Genomic DNA, 14524 nt, shown 5'->3' with positions numbered 1-14524 from the left:
TATATGTAAAATAGTTTATTTATTTGTAGCCCATGTGTTGTCCATATTTTAGATGTTGATTTTAATCTCTTACCATTTGACATTCCCGAATCAAGTAAGCCAAAAAACTTACCACATTACATGAAAAATTACGAAAAACATACACCATTGAAAAAAAATTAGATCACGATAGTACTTCCGTCTTTTATCAAAAAAATATAAAATATATTTTTGCATTTATATCATAAGCATACGATAAAAATTAAACATAGAGTCTAGAACTGATCCATAGACTATAGAGCCGGCCTCGTTGATGTGACAAATTACAGTAATTTTGTATCAGTAGTAACGTTTTACCAGTTTTAGTCAAAAATAGTATTTTGTAACATTCGAATTGTGATACTTATGGAGTAAAACTTTCACTGGTATTTTAAATTTTTATATTGCTTGTGTGGATGTTGTGGGTTTTGATATTTTTAATTGATTAAATGCAATTGGAGTAACATTTTACATACCTTCTTAATATTATTGCTACTTTAATCACCTTGTATAGATGTTATAAATAAGTCACATTATCCAACAAGTTTTTAAATACTATAACTTTATTAATAGTCAAAATGGTGATGTGTATTCTAAAATCTGAAAGTTTTTAAAAGTTCATTAATACAAGTAGTATGAAATGGATTATACGAGCCTCTTTTCAACAGTCGGGAAACAATAGAATAGAAAACCTAGGGCTGTGGTAAACAAGATATTGATGTGTCATATAACGTAATACGACAAATATGTTGACAAGTGGACACAGCGTGTAATCCGTTTTGTAACCTACGTGGATATGTAACAAGCAGTTAAGTATCATCTAATGAATTCTAATGGAACGACATAGGGTGGATTTGACTAAAAACCTTGATAAATGAATTCTTTTTAGGACACCTTACTTGTGGAAATTTTTATCTACATTCAAAGATTTCGTATAAAATTTACATTTGAGAGTGATTTTCTTTACTTTAATATCAGTCGAACATTCAAACTTTTGGTACTTATCAGAAACGGGATCGATTGGCATTAAACCTGTGTAAGTTACTCGTTTTCTTAATCATTGATTTTTTCTTACAAATCTGTGAATGTTGGTTTGAATATCTCCAAAATGTCTCTCCAGTAATCCACTCTGTATAACTGTGACATTTAACCTAACCTTCGACACTGGTTTGTAAACACTTCATTAGGCAATAACATAAACGTTAAGAATTTACACATAACAGTGAGTATTATAATAATTATAAAAAATCATCGCAATAGTTTCACCCTGTATTTGTTTAAACACGCAATATACACAGGGCTTAATTCATATCTAGAATATTTTAGTGATATAAGCAGTTTTATTAGATGTGTTATTCGCCACTTTTTACGATCTGATTTAAGTTAGTCACATGCATGTCGCAAATTATTCGAAGAAAGATATTTATATTAATTATTTATTCTTTTTCGTTTTTATTTTTATTAATATTTATAGAGGAACTGTCAACTGGGGTTACAACGGTAAAAGTTGGAACGATTCGGTGCTTATTTGGTTTTAGCAGGCGAATAGTCGCCGTTGATCGCAATCTTTATTACGGTGGTGTAAGGTGTAATTTTGTATAATGTAAGATGGTGTGGAAAGGTGCGGTCGTACTAAATATACAAAATAAATTACTAATATGTGTCGCCTGGCATGTAGATCTAGCTAAACAAGGCTGGCACGGATTCGGCGAGGCATGCATATTGATACGAGCTATGTTCCCATGACATAGCTGCATGCCAATTTGAGCTGATATAGGCACCACTTCGTAATTTGACAAAAAATTGCCTCGGCTGATGGCAAGAAGCTAAAACTATCTCAATTTTAATTTTATTATTATTTATTATGAAACTCGTTATTTATTTAGCCCGAAAAGTCTGTGAGGTGTATAATGTACCTAAACCATATTTATATCTGGATGAGATTATGTTGAGACCAGACTCGAATAAAAATGGACTATTCTTAAGTTATAATGTCGTAGACTGTTGTAATTTATATTAAATCTATGGGAAATGCCATGCTGATTTTTAAAGCATTAAGTTTTACTGTAAATTCATAGATTGGAACTTTTTTCATGATTCCGTTACTGCATTATCGCCTATTTGTACAAATATTCGTTTCGTCATACTATATGTTGTGTATTAGACACAAGGTCTATTTTGCTCTGGCTGGATTAACACGCCAAGTGACGTGGTGGTATTAGAAATCATTTTTAATTATAGATGTCGCAATGATTTTCCAAAATATTGATGAAATCCTTTGACATGAAAATATTTAAATTAACATGCCTACTTCTGAAATGTATCTAATACATATTTAGCTTAAATTATGATTAAATGTTGAGTAAAAGTGTACTATCCATTTGTATGTATTACTTATTTATAAATATTTATGTAAACAAAAATAATTAGGAAAAGCAATTAGTTCATTGAAGTCCGACCAACTCATTCTAGCAAATTGAATTTACTCGTGTATTTGAGACTTGGGACAGAGATGTATTATTAAAACATTCGGATTTTTTCTTTTAAAAAAACATTCAGATAAATCCGCTTTCACTGAAATCTTTTACTTAAACTGGCAATGAGTCAAAATCTATGAGTTTCAGCATCGATTGTAATGCGCGGCACGAAAATATGACACGTCTCGATGTCAATTGTACGTATTGTGAATGCATAATGGTATAAAAAGTAAGTGTGACTTATACAACGCATGTTCACTTTTCATTTGCAATCGTCAATAAATAATAATAATTTAATATTAGTCGTTATCAAAATAGTTGCAATACTTAGCTGATCCCGTAACAAAATACTTAATCCGTCGAAAAAAACGTTTTGTGCCAATAATTCTTATAAATGTTTGATATTCAGAAAATAATCAATTCTGATTTCTACTTATCATTTGTTAATGTTACTACATGATATCTAACGACGTGATTTTTATAAAATTTTATTCAACCGTCAAGAAACATCGAAACTTCAAGAAATATCATAATAATTAATGAATGGAGATGGCTAATTACTAGATGTTTCAAAATATAATTAATTCGTGATGTTTTAACTTAAATACTATTAATATTCGAATTGAAAGCGTGTATTCGACGCAATACAAGTAGTGTATTTTTCTAATGGATATTGAAGTTGACTTTTATAAATATTCTTGTAACCATTGCTTTTCCTATTATTCCTTCTGATTGTAAGTGGTTGTTATTATTATGCTCTTGTTGTAAAACACTTTTATAATACTATTATAATGTTCAGAGCTTCGATAATGTAAAATCATGTAACATGGACCTAAATTATGTGTATATAGCTTTATAAACTACATTATAGTGTATATAGAACACAAAAAATAATATAAACAAACAGTAATAAATACGTACGAGGTAATGCTGACTTTTATTTTTCTCTATTATTCTGGAATTTGTTGTTCCAGTGTTGGAAGAGGGTAATAAAAATCGCTAGAGCTCCTTGCCTAGACTTATTTTAAATATTTGCATTTCCACTGGGTTATAAGTCTCAGGCACTACACTGGAATAGGTATGTCACTAATAGAATTAGTGGGGCCATAAGAACAGCGTTTTCAAAAGTTAGAACAAAAACAAACAAAAAATTAGACTTTGAAATGGTTTTTTAACACATTTTTCATGATTTCCAAGTAATTTTCACTAATAATAATACTTCCTACGAATTTAGACTGATTCTTTACAGCTAAAAGTGGTTTTGACTGATGCCTTTGGTCAAAATCTCTTTTGACTGGAAAAATCAGTCAAAAGTGATATTGACCAAGAGCATCAGTCAAAGCCACTTTTGACTGATTGTTGCGGTCAAAAGTGGTTTTAACCGATTATGAGTTTTGACTGCAACATAACCAACCACTGACTCGCGCCGCCTATTTCGTGGCCTCGTAAAAAGCGACCGCGGCGAAAGTTGCCCATCCGACTCAAGTTCAATAACACGCATAACAGTACCAGCGGAGAGTGCGCGCGCGCTGCATTTGTGTCTATATTCCTATAAAAAATACACCGTTAAATATACAGCTTGCACTTGACGATTCGCGACATAAGTACCGTGCCGGGAACGTAGATGGATTAGTGCTCCAAAATGAGGAATATAATCATTTTGTTCGTAATATGTTGTGTGGCGCCAGTTGTTTTGCCGGCTAAGTACATACCCAAGTGGAAGAAACAGGTAAGTCACGTATCAACTTAAACTCTGACTTTTCTGCTTTCGCTTTTTTACGTAGAAGTTATTTTTCGTGCTCTATTCGTGTAGTCAATAAAAGTCTGATTATTTCTATAAAAGATTTAATTACTATGTCTTAACACAGCAATAGGCGCAAAACTGATCAAACTAATCAATGCAATGTATGAAATTCTCAGCGATGTAATGTATCAAATACCAGGTGAAATTATTTCTTAATTGAAAATGGTTGTAGGATTAATTCGCGGTAACTCGACAGGTATCATTACTAAAAATTTTCCAGAAAATTTTACCGTCTATGATACAGTGGGCCGCACATTGCTAGCACATACTTATTGTGTGTATTTGGAATTGCAAACAGCATAGCTGCCCTGAAATTGCATCTTAAAAGTAGGAATTTATTTTTTGTAAGAATTTCTACGCAATTTGCACTGAATAGTGCACAAGTGCTTTAGCAAAAAATGTCTTAGATCTTACCAAAAGGCGCGCGGGATTTGTACAATCTTGCGTTTGGTAACAAAAGTGGAAAATGTAGAGTTCGCTGTAGAACTACTTAATAGTTAATTTTGTAAAATATGTAAATAATTGTTGCGAGGTATTGTAATTTGTTGTATAATTTAATATTGCGATGTTTATTTAATATTTTCTCCGGGTTTTCCTCGCGGCCGACTTTCGCGCGGCTTTCTCGATATTAGAAAGTTCCGTTGAGTCACGGAGATCGCGCATACAAACCAGATCCTGCGATAGGATGGAACGAAAGTGGAGCCTTTTTAATATTTTATCCTTACTACGTAGGCTACATTAAATGACTAAATAAAACCTATATGTACTTACTTCAATAAAAGCATTTTTATTAGTATTTTGATAATAATAAATTGCACGAAAAGGACGAATAACTAATTCACTTACGCATGATTAATGGCGGGCTATCACGATTAATGATGAAAGGAAAATTTTTAGTAGCCTAATCTTCCATCCTATTAAACTAATATAATGATAGTCTTTCTTTGTGCTAACAAGAAACGAAACTGGTAACATAAATTTTATGCATGATGTCAAATAAATATTGTGTGTTGATTTGATACGTCCTGTAACTCTACTTCTTGCACGAATCACGCACCATTGTATAAGCTCTAGCTACACATCTGTTCGCACGTACCCTCACTCACACCTTCCGTGTATACTCCAAAGAGTGCCCTGCAGGCGTGCGAGCTGCCGGCGGTTCAGAGCGAGCACAGCCACTACGTGTGTGACGACAAGGGCGAGCCCAAGTGTCTGCCTGGCTGGCAGGGAGACCTCTGTGACGTGCCCATATGCAAGAAAGGATGCGATCCTCTGCAGGGTAAGAACTATTCCACATAGTAAAAGCAAGCCATGTTTCTTTGGAGGCATTCACTCATCATCATGACCGAAAGTGACTCTCTTGAAGGTAGAGGTAGACTTTATAAGTAGGTATTATGATCTCGGATTGCCCTGCTACTGCACAAACTGAAAAGCAGAAGTCATTGTTCTAAGTACCTACCAAAATAACATTTGGAATATTGTCCGCCATTAGATAGATGCAAAAAGGCGAGAGTAAATAGGCACATACAGGGCAAGTATGTACCATCCTAGACCGCATGTCGCTCAACATCAGGTGTGATTGAAGTCAAATATCTGCTTTGTTGTTGTTGTTGTTTGTTGAAAATTTTACAAACCCCACGTCGGGCGCCATTTGTATTCTTTGCTATAAATGGCATACTGTTAATCAACGGTGTATGGTAACTGTTATCTTTTATTCTACGGGATAGAGTCATTGTCCTCGTTGTTAAGTGACAAAGAAGTTGAACAAAAGCTTTACCGTGTATGCAAGCAACTCTCGCCGTGAAAGTCTACAACAAGAGAGCTTTCTGTTGTGGACTTACTAATGTTAATGTAATAAATATTGACCTAGAAGTAGGCACTTAGCATAAACAGAACTTAGTGCTATACTAGTATAGATACGCTAGTATTCACAAACGATGCTTGCTTAAGTGAAGCAGCAATACGAACGCGTGAATAGAGCTCTGTGATTGGTTCATATGTCACCCTGTGCGTCCACGCGCACTGTGAGACATCATAGTAATGTTAAATGACGTAAGTATCTACTTGCGCCTTGTTGTGTTCCGGTAACCGGATAAGGTAAGGTAAGGTAGGACTTAGGAGATAAGCTCCTTGTGGTTGAGGATTCCGAGTGAAGCTCGCTTCTACCTTCGGTCTGATCATCACTTTCCATTAGGTGAGATGCAGGCCAAGGGCTTCCTCGTTGTAGGAAAAAAGGCTTCGTTGAGTAAATACTACCTACCTAAGATTTATACTAGTGGGACCTGACCTGTGAAAGACGCTAACCTACAAGTTCACGAAATATAATTAAACTCAATTTTTCTTCGTGTAAAACATTTTTTCAATATTGTAAAGGTTATTGCAAGCGGCCGGGCGAGTGCCGCTGCAAGCTGGGCTTCTACGGGGAGAAATGCAACAAGTGCATCCCGCTGCCGGGCTGCCAGCACGGCTACTGCAACGTCTCCTTCGAGTGCATTTGCAGGGAGGGGTGGGACGGACTCTTCTGTTCTGAACGTAAGTGGTTTTGTTTTTCCACTTGTCTTTTTTGCCTCCGGGTTGCACGGGTTGCACCATCTTACTTTAATTTTAATAATCGTCAAAAATCTGTCAAACTGCACACAAAAACACCCCTTAAGGTTATAGTTACGGTTGAAGTAAGGTCACGGTACCGTGGTAAGGTGGTGTATCGAAATATCAGTAGAGCCATACATTGCCTGTGACAAGAAAAACCGCTCCTCTTTACAATCAATAAAACTGACGATTCAGAACAAGTAAGCAGTGAGACGTGACGTGCTGGAGTGAATCACACTCTTGTAACTCTTTTCCAATAATTCTTTCACTTGTTTTATGAACTGCATTGTTAATAAATTAATCTCACCTCAAACCAATAGGTACCATTTATGTAGAACTTACATGCACTGTAAAAAGGCGGACTTAATGCCAGTGAATTAACTACATAAACTGAATAAAATATTACATTATTTATCTTTTGTTTACCCAGCAATTTGCCGTTCCGACTGCCACGCCACCCGCGGTTACTGCGAGACGCCCGGCGAGTGCCGTTGTCGCCTCGGCTGGTCCGGGCCCACTTGCCGCGCCTGCCAGCCCCTACCAGGCTGTCAGCACGGCTACTGCGACAAGCCTCTAGAGTGCAAGTGCTCGCCAGGGTACACTGGACTGCTTTGCCAGACTCGTAAGTGTCAAATACTTATCATGGTTAGAGTCTCAGCTACTAGAGGTTACTGCGAGACGCCCGGCGTGTGCCGTTGTCGCCTCGGCTGGTCCGGGCCCACTTGCCGCGCCTGCCAGCCCCTACCAGGCTGTCAGCACGGCTACTGTGACAAGCCTTTAGAGTGCAAGTGCTCGCCAGGGTACACTGGACTGCTGTGTCAGACTCGTAAGTGTAATACTTAACATGGTTAGAGTCACAGCCACCCGCGGTTACTGCGAGACGCCCGGCGAGTGCCGTTGCCGCCTCGGCTGGTCCGGGCCCACTTGCCGCGCCTGCCAGTCCCTACCAGGCTGTCAGCACGGCTACTGTGACAAGCCTTTAGAGTGCAAGTGCTCGCCAGGGTACACTGGACTGCTGTGTCAGACTCGTAAGTGTAATACTTATCATGGTTAGAGTCACAGCCACCCGCGGTTACTGCGAGACGCCCGGCGAGTGCCGTTGTTGCCTCGGCTGGTCCGGGCCCACTTACCGCGCCTGCCAGCGCCTACCAGGCTGTCAGCACGGCTACTGCGACAAGCCTTTAGAGTGCAAGTGCTCGCCAGGGTACACTGGACTGCTGTGCCAGACTCGTAAGTGTCAAATACTTATCATGGTTAGAGTCACAGCCACCCGCGGTTACTGCGAGACGCCCGGCGAGTGCCGTTGCCGCCTCGGCTGGTCCGGGCCGACTTGCCGCGCCTGCCAGCCCCTACCAGGCTGTCAGCACGGCTACTGCGACAAGCCTTTAGAGTGCAAGTGCTCGCCAGGGTACACTGGACTGCTGTGCCAGACTCGTAAGTGTCAAATACTTATCATGGTTAGAGTCACAGCCACCCGCGGTTACTGCGAGACGCCCGGCGAGTGCCGTTGCCGCCTCGGCTGGTCCGGGCCCACTTGCCGCGCCTGCCAGTCCCTGCCCGGCTGTCAGCACGGCTACTGCGACAAGCCTCTAGAGTGCAAGTGCTCGCCAGGGTACACTGGACTGCTGTGCCAGACTCGGTAAGTGTTAAATACTTATCATGGTTAGAGTCTCAGCCGGCCGCGGTTACTGTGAGACGCCCGGCGAGTGCCGTTGTCGCCTCGGCTGGTCCGGGCCCACTTGCCGCGCCTGCCAGTCCCTGCCCGGCTGTCAGCACGGCTACTGCGACAAGCCTTTAGAGTGCAAGTGCTCGCCAGGGTACACTGGACTGCTGTGCCAGACTCGTAAGTATTAAATAGCGACAATAGTCCAATGGTGTCGGTGTTGGACTGGCTAGGCTGAATCGAGATCCGAGGGATGCAAGTTCAAACCCCGCTGTTGCTGAATTATTGTGGTTTAGGTACCCACTCGTAACACTAGCATATTTAGCTTATCACGAAGCTGCGAAGGGCTAACGGTCCAAAAAAACTATCGTAGAGGACAGTTCAACCACGTAACTGTGCACGTAACCACCATAGCAAGGCGATGGCGAAGACTATTTTATCCGCGGAACGCGACTTGTTACTGCACGGTACTGCACGTATAGATCCCTCGGATCGCGTTACTTTTTTGGATAATTACTATAATTTACTGCTGTCATTTGTACTCAATTAATCCTAATCATCCTAATTTAGATTCCCAATTAACGTAATAGATTCAGCTAATTACAAGATGCAGTCTCTAGATGTAATTCGATTTGGATCTCTGTAAAATATGACAGCTATTTAGAGGATATGTTTAAAAGACGAAAGATTATCTTTGCCAGGATCAGGTTTACCTGCTCTCTACCTAACTTATGTAAGCTTCTTCCAATGTTGTGTTTACCTTCTACTCTATGCTATCTACAGAGTACTGGCATACAGCCTCTTGCCCTAGTTCTGACACCACTTCTCTCACAATTAAATTGTTACTGTACCGAAGTATAACGTAAAATTGAGTAAACAAACATAGATTATTGCGCTCGGCTTTCCGCCATGTGTTGTGCGTGATCGATTTTAAGACTGACGGTTTCTCTGAGCACCTTTTACTCTTAAAACGAAATGTTTTAATATTGGTTGACTTTATAAATTTTCCCCCAGCAATTTGCGCTGCCGGTTGCCACAATGAGCGAGGTTACTGCCGGCGGCCGGGCGAATGCCGCTGCAAGGTCGGCTGGACCGGCCCGTCGTGCGCCCAGTGCCATCCGTACCCAGGCTGCGTGCACGGGACGTGTGAGAGGCCTTGGGAGTGCACGTGTGAACCGGGATGGGGCGGCATGCTGTGTGATGAAGGTCAGTCAATAAGTTAGAGCCGAAGTTTTTTTTCAGCAGTTAGTATTTACTTATCCGTGAGCAAGTATTGCTGTCGCGCTCGCACACTCACTGCGGGCGCCCGTCGCACAGTCGCGACAGCAACATAATTACGCGCGAGTGATAGGGATGGGTAGCTTGGGGTCATTGGACGGGATTCTACGTGCGCACGGACCAGGCTTTAGAAAGAAATATTTATTGCAATGGACATCACAAAAGACAAAAGAGGTAAATAAAAAAAACAAAAAAGACAGAGGTAACACATAAAACATACAATGGAAGGGAAAGTAAAGTGAGCAGTACCACCCTGTCGCACAGCGATGCCCATCTCAGCATATGCCGTGGCTCACGGTGAGGAAGGCCACGACGCTGGTTTTCAGTGTGCCCCATGCCGAGTTAGAGAGAAGGCATCACACCATTTTTGCCGAAATGCATTCTTTGCCTCTGGTCCAATGCTTGACATATTCACAGCCTTGGTGTTAATTAAGTACAGTGAATTTCTGTGAAATAAAGGTGCAGGTCAATTTAGGTGCTTCCCTGCTGTGGTTAAGAATTTGGGCCGTTTTTAGAATACGATACCTAAACTGTTATACAAATCTTAGCATTCAAAGTGTGAATGATTATGTTTATTATTTATCGGATAACTCTGTTTAATGAACCGCTTGCTTTCACCTCTCATGTTCAAGGATGAATTATAAAACTCTAGAATCAAATTCCAATCGTGATCCAATTAGCAAATTCTCACAGGATGTCTTATGTGTTACAGTTGCAAGTTTTAAATTGACGAGTTGCGTACCAGCCCATAAGCACTAATTGCGTGCTGGCTCCGCCACCCGGAGAGATGATTCTAAATCCGTACAAACTAGAAATCCACAGTTATGTAAACTAGAACACATATTCCCTTAGCGGTAGGAATGTACGTAATTTTGTGGCATACGTTACATCGCGCCTCGGGTATGGGTTTCCGTTATAGATTATCGGCTTCTGATTAGGATTTTAGGACCAAATATGACTGAGGACTTCTCGTTGAATAATCTTGTTGGGATATTCACGATCGACGGGTTATCTGGTGGCTAAAAAGCTCCATTACGTAGTATTACGGAGGTGTAAAGGCATTTGTCAACTTATGTATACGTAGGAGCTATCTACCTATATCAATAGTAGGTAATTAAATTAAGCAAAACCTGTATTTAGCGACCCAGATAATTTAACATCTTATCAAATTGCTATACGTGGTTTTAACTATCGCTTACTCGTAGTACCAAACTAAATATAGAGTTTACTACACTAGATAACATATTAAAATGGTAAGTAATTAATGTATAATGTATATGTACCATATCATGTTTCATCTAGCAACATTCTCCCTTATCGGGATTTGAACTACCACCTGAACTACTTAGCAATCACCGGCGACCACATTACTGGTCCCAAGCAGTTAAAATTAAACTGGAACTATAAAAATACATTTAAAATGCCCAAACGTTGAAAAAAAAAATGAAGCCACGATAGCCGAACGGTGAAGGGGTCGGACTGGCCGACTCGTGATCCGGGGAACGCGGGTTCGGTCCCCACACCGCCGCGCCGCTAGACTATTGTAGTGAGCTCACTCGTGACACCAGCATATTTAGCTTAGTACGAGGGGCTAACGGGACTATAGTAATTTGTGCAATAACACATTACTAATAATCTTTATAAAAAAATATTTTAAATACGTGTTTTGTTCTGCTTCCAGAGTTGAACTACTGCGACAAGAACCCGGACACGTGCAAAAACGGCGGCAAGTGTCAGTCACTAGAAGCTGGTGACGGTCACTACCGCTGTCAATGCCCCGCCGGCATCAGCGGTCGCAACTGCGAGAAGACGCCGGACGTTCCGACCACGCCGGAGAACGTCACCGACGCTACCGATACCGTTACGGCGAACGTGGAAACCAGCCCCGCTAGCGTCGAAACCGCCACTGAACCTGACAATGTTGACAATGAAACTGAGTAACTTTTATTGGCTATTTGGCCTTGACATCGCATTTAGTCCTTCGTATTGGCACATTTTGTTTCGAGGTCAGGTGCTATGTGGTTTTATGACACATCTAATACTGTAAAGACTGAAAACTAGTAAAATGTCTTTTTTGTATGAACGTTCAGTAGAGTTCTATATCTCTGCGAACGGTTTTGATCTGTTGTGATCTATGTTCTTTTTCCAGTAGTCCCGGTTCTGCATAGTGTAGTATTTCTGGGCTTATTCCACTATTCCCCATTGACAATCCCCGTCAACGGAATGCCAATTGGAGCTTATAAAATCAAAACAAAATCCTATTATAACGGGGATTAATGAACTTTTTGTTCACTAATCCCCGTTAACGGGGATTGTCAACGGGGAATAGTGAAATAAGTCTATTTATTGGGGACGATGTATCTTACTTCGTCTGGACCTAAGATGCATACCCAGGTGTAAGCCATGTTTGTGTACATCATAGGTCTGCAGACAGTGAGGCTAGGTAGAGCCTCGTGGAAAGTTTCATTCGCTATAACATATTTTACGTTACTACATAGGTTAAAACTTGATTTGTTCTGTAGTTTCATTCATGAAGATTTCTTGTGTTGTGTAATAATGATCAATATGTTCGCGTTTAGAAACATCTTAGTCTTGTAAATAAATACATAAAGTATTTCTATTAAAAAGATCTCTATTTCTATTGAAATAATCTTTGTAGATCTTGAAATTCAGAAAAAGCTTGGGAATAGTAATGTAGGTTGCGATTCCGTGATATTATGCTCATTCTTCGTGAAAAAATTGGCATTTGTAACAGTATTTCTGGAATCTGACGCCGAATTTGTATGCTGAAGTTTCTAAACGCGAACGTAGCTTGCAAAAATAATTGTATGTGTGATTGTAATCAGTGAATTTATTTATTTGGAAAGCTTGAGAATTTATTTATTGAATGTTTGATTGTGTTGACATAATTTATTATTAGTTAATTAGTTAAGTAAATAAATTTGCACTTTTAATTACATTATTAAGATAGATAATTGTAACGTGTATTGATTATGAGAAATAAATATATTTAAATTTAAATTCTGCTTAAGATATTCGGTTTTCCCACAGTGTTTTTTCATTTTCAGAGTCTTAGATTATTATTCTAACCCAGAATAACGTATAGGCTATAATTTATGACGATACTGTAAAATTTCATCACAATCCGTTCAGTAGTTTTTACGTGAAAGGTAACAAACGTCCAGACATCCAGACATCTAGACATCCAGACATCCAAACTTTCGCATTTATAATATTAGTAGGATCTTTCCACAAACTATGCACTACTTTTTATTAACCTAGTTTTACTCAACTTAGCCTTCAGTGGTTGAGTTTCAGCATGTCTACAATTTTCAGGATCTACATATAATGGTTACACTTCGGTATTACAGAAGTTGTTCCGTTGTATTTGTGCTGTTGAGAGGTAGGAATAGCACCGTTAAACGACACTCTAAGATGGCTATAAAGCCACCCTTTAAATTTACAATAACCAATAGATTATCTAATCGTTTAATTATACAAGAATGAGTAGCGAGCTGCCAATGTTTATTCATCGAGGTGATCTATATTTTAGGAAACTTGCCCACTTGCTCGCCAGGCAATTTATGTACCCACATAAAAGGGCTTAAATCCAGTAACGAGAGTGTTCGTTATCATGTAATTTCCTATACTTAATATCCCATTGGTGATGGGCCAAGCCCATGACTTGGCAAGTGCCTATACTTACCCTTCTTTGGGATTCCAAGTGAGTGTTTAATATCTTTTAGTAAGATGTAAATTCAAATCTATAACCTAAAATGAATTGTTTTTAAGTGTTTAAAAAGTCCTTTCTGATTATTTTAGGATATTGCAGTTAGTGGTTATGTACATTAGGAAGTACAAACTCACTGTTTGTTGATGGCATCATCCAATTCAAACTTTTACGAAGAATAAATTCTTCCTTCATCTTCAGGGCAAGTTGGTATTTGGCCATAACCATTACAAACGCCGTATGTAGAGCCGCCAAGCTTCACTAATCACAGGTGCTTAGGGTTTAGGCATCTTACTATTCGAATCGTCGGCGATCTTAAAGTATTATATAAGTAGTTATGTTTTTTAAATACTTATTACTAATTTTTCCTACTATCTACCTACTCCATGGACTGACGACTGGCTGGTAATAGGTAAAAGTGGAAGGTGCTCCTTGTGGCTTAATTACGTCCAGCAGTGGACTGATACAGCTGCCATTGATTGAAATGATTATGATGATGATGAAGTTTCATAACAGTTTGATTGAATGCATTAATAGAATGTAGGGTAAAGCATGTAGAAAATGCACCTCCTGATTAATTGAAATTAGGTGGACGGAAATGTATATATGCAAAACCATATGAGACAACCTAGGTATCAGTTGCAATACCGGATAGGCCTAAATATATTTATACCTAGACTTTTAGACTGCTCGTTAATTGAGTTGAGGGTGTCCATATTTTAAAATTGATTAAGTCTGAAATCTTGTTAAAAATAATGCGATCTTGATTGATCAAATACTATATCTACTCGTAGCATATCAGACACAAATAGTTCAATGAATTACATTTTTTGCTTAACCAAAGACTGAAGCTAGAAATGTTGACTAATGTGATCATCAGTCACAGGACGTCTACCCACTGCTGCAGAACTTAGGCTTTCAATGATTTCCAGCTGGCTGTGGATGGATTTCAGGCTGGAAGTGGC

General features: G+C 39.3%; 1 protein-coding gene across 1 annotated transcript; it reads left to right on the top strand.

Annotated features, from left to right (window-relative positions):
- The first annotated feature begins 3986 nt into the window (after window positions 1–3986).
- LOC114356774 (protein jagged-1) lies at window positions 3987–12698 on the top strand. The gene is made up of 8 exons (XM_028310133.1): window positions 3987–4224; window positions 5428–5578; window positions 6673–6831; window positions 7319–7688; window positions 7741–7890; window positions 7943–8526; window positions 9566–9757; window positions 11511–12698. The coding sequence occupies exons 1-8, from the start codon at window positions 4138–4140 to the stop codon at window positions 11768–11770; spliced, it is 1953 nt and encodes a 650-aa protein (XP_028165934.1). The 5' UTR covers window positions 3987–4137; the 3' UTR covers window positions 11771–12698.
- Window positions 12699–14524: the final 1826 nt, after the last annotated feature.

This window comes from Ostrinia furnacalis, unplaced genomic scaffold (genome assembly GCF_004193835.3).
Source record: "Ostrinia furnacalis isolate ACB-3 unplaced genomic scaffold, ASM419383v2 OfSCF0216, whole genome shotgun sequence".
Classification (NCBI taxonomy): domain Eukaryota; kingdom Metazoa; phylum Arthropoda; class Insecta; order Lepidoptera; family Crambidae; genus Ostrinia; species Ostrinia furnacalis.
This window is presented reverse-complemented; position numbering and strand designations above follow the sequence as displayed.

Bases quoted from the DNA above. Each gene is read 5' to 3' on its own strand.
- LOC114356774 (XM_028310133.1), top strand. From the start codon at position 4,138: ATGAGGAATATAATCATTTTGTTCGTAATATGTTGTGTGGCGCCAGTT. The intron at 4,225-5,427 runs GTAAGTCACGTA...TATACTCCAAAG, and splicing joins TACCCAAGTGGAAGAAACAG to AGTGCCCTGCAGGCGTGCGA. The intron at 6,832-7,318 runs GTAAGTGGTTTT...TTGTTTACCCAG, and splicing joins CGGACTCTTCTGTTCTGAAC to CAATTTGCCGTTCCGACTGC.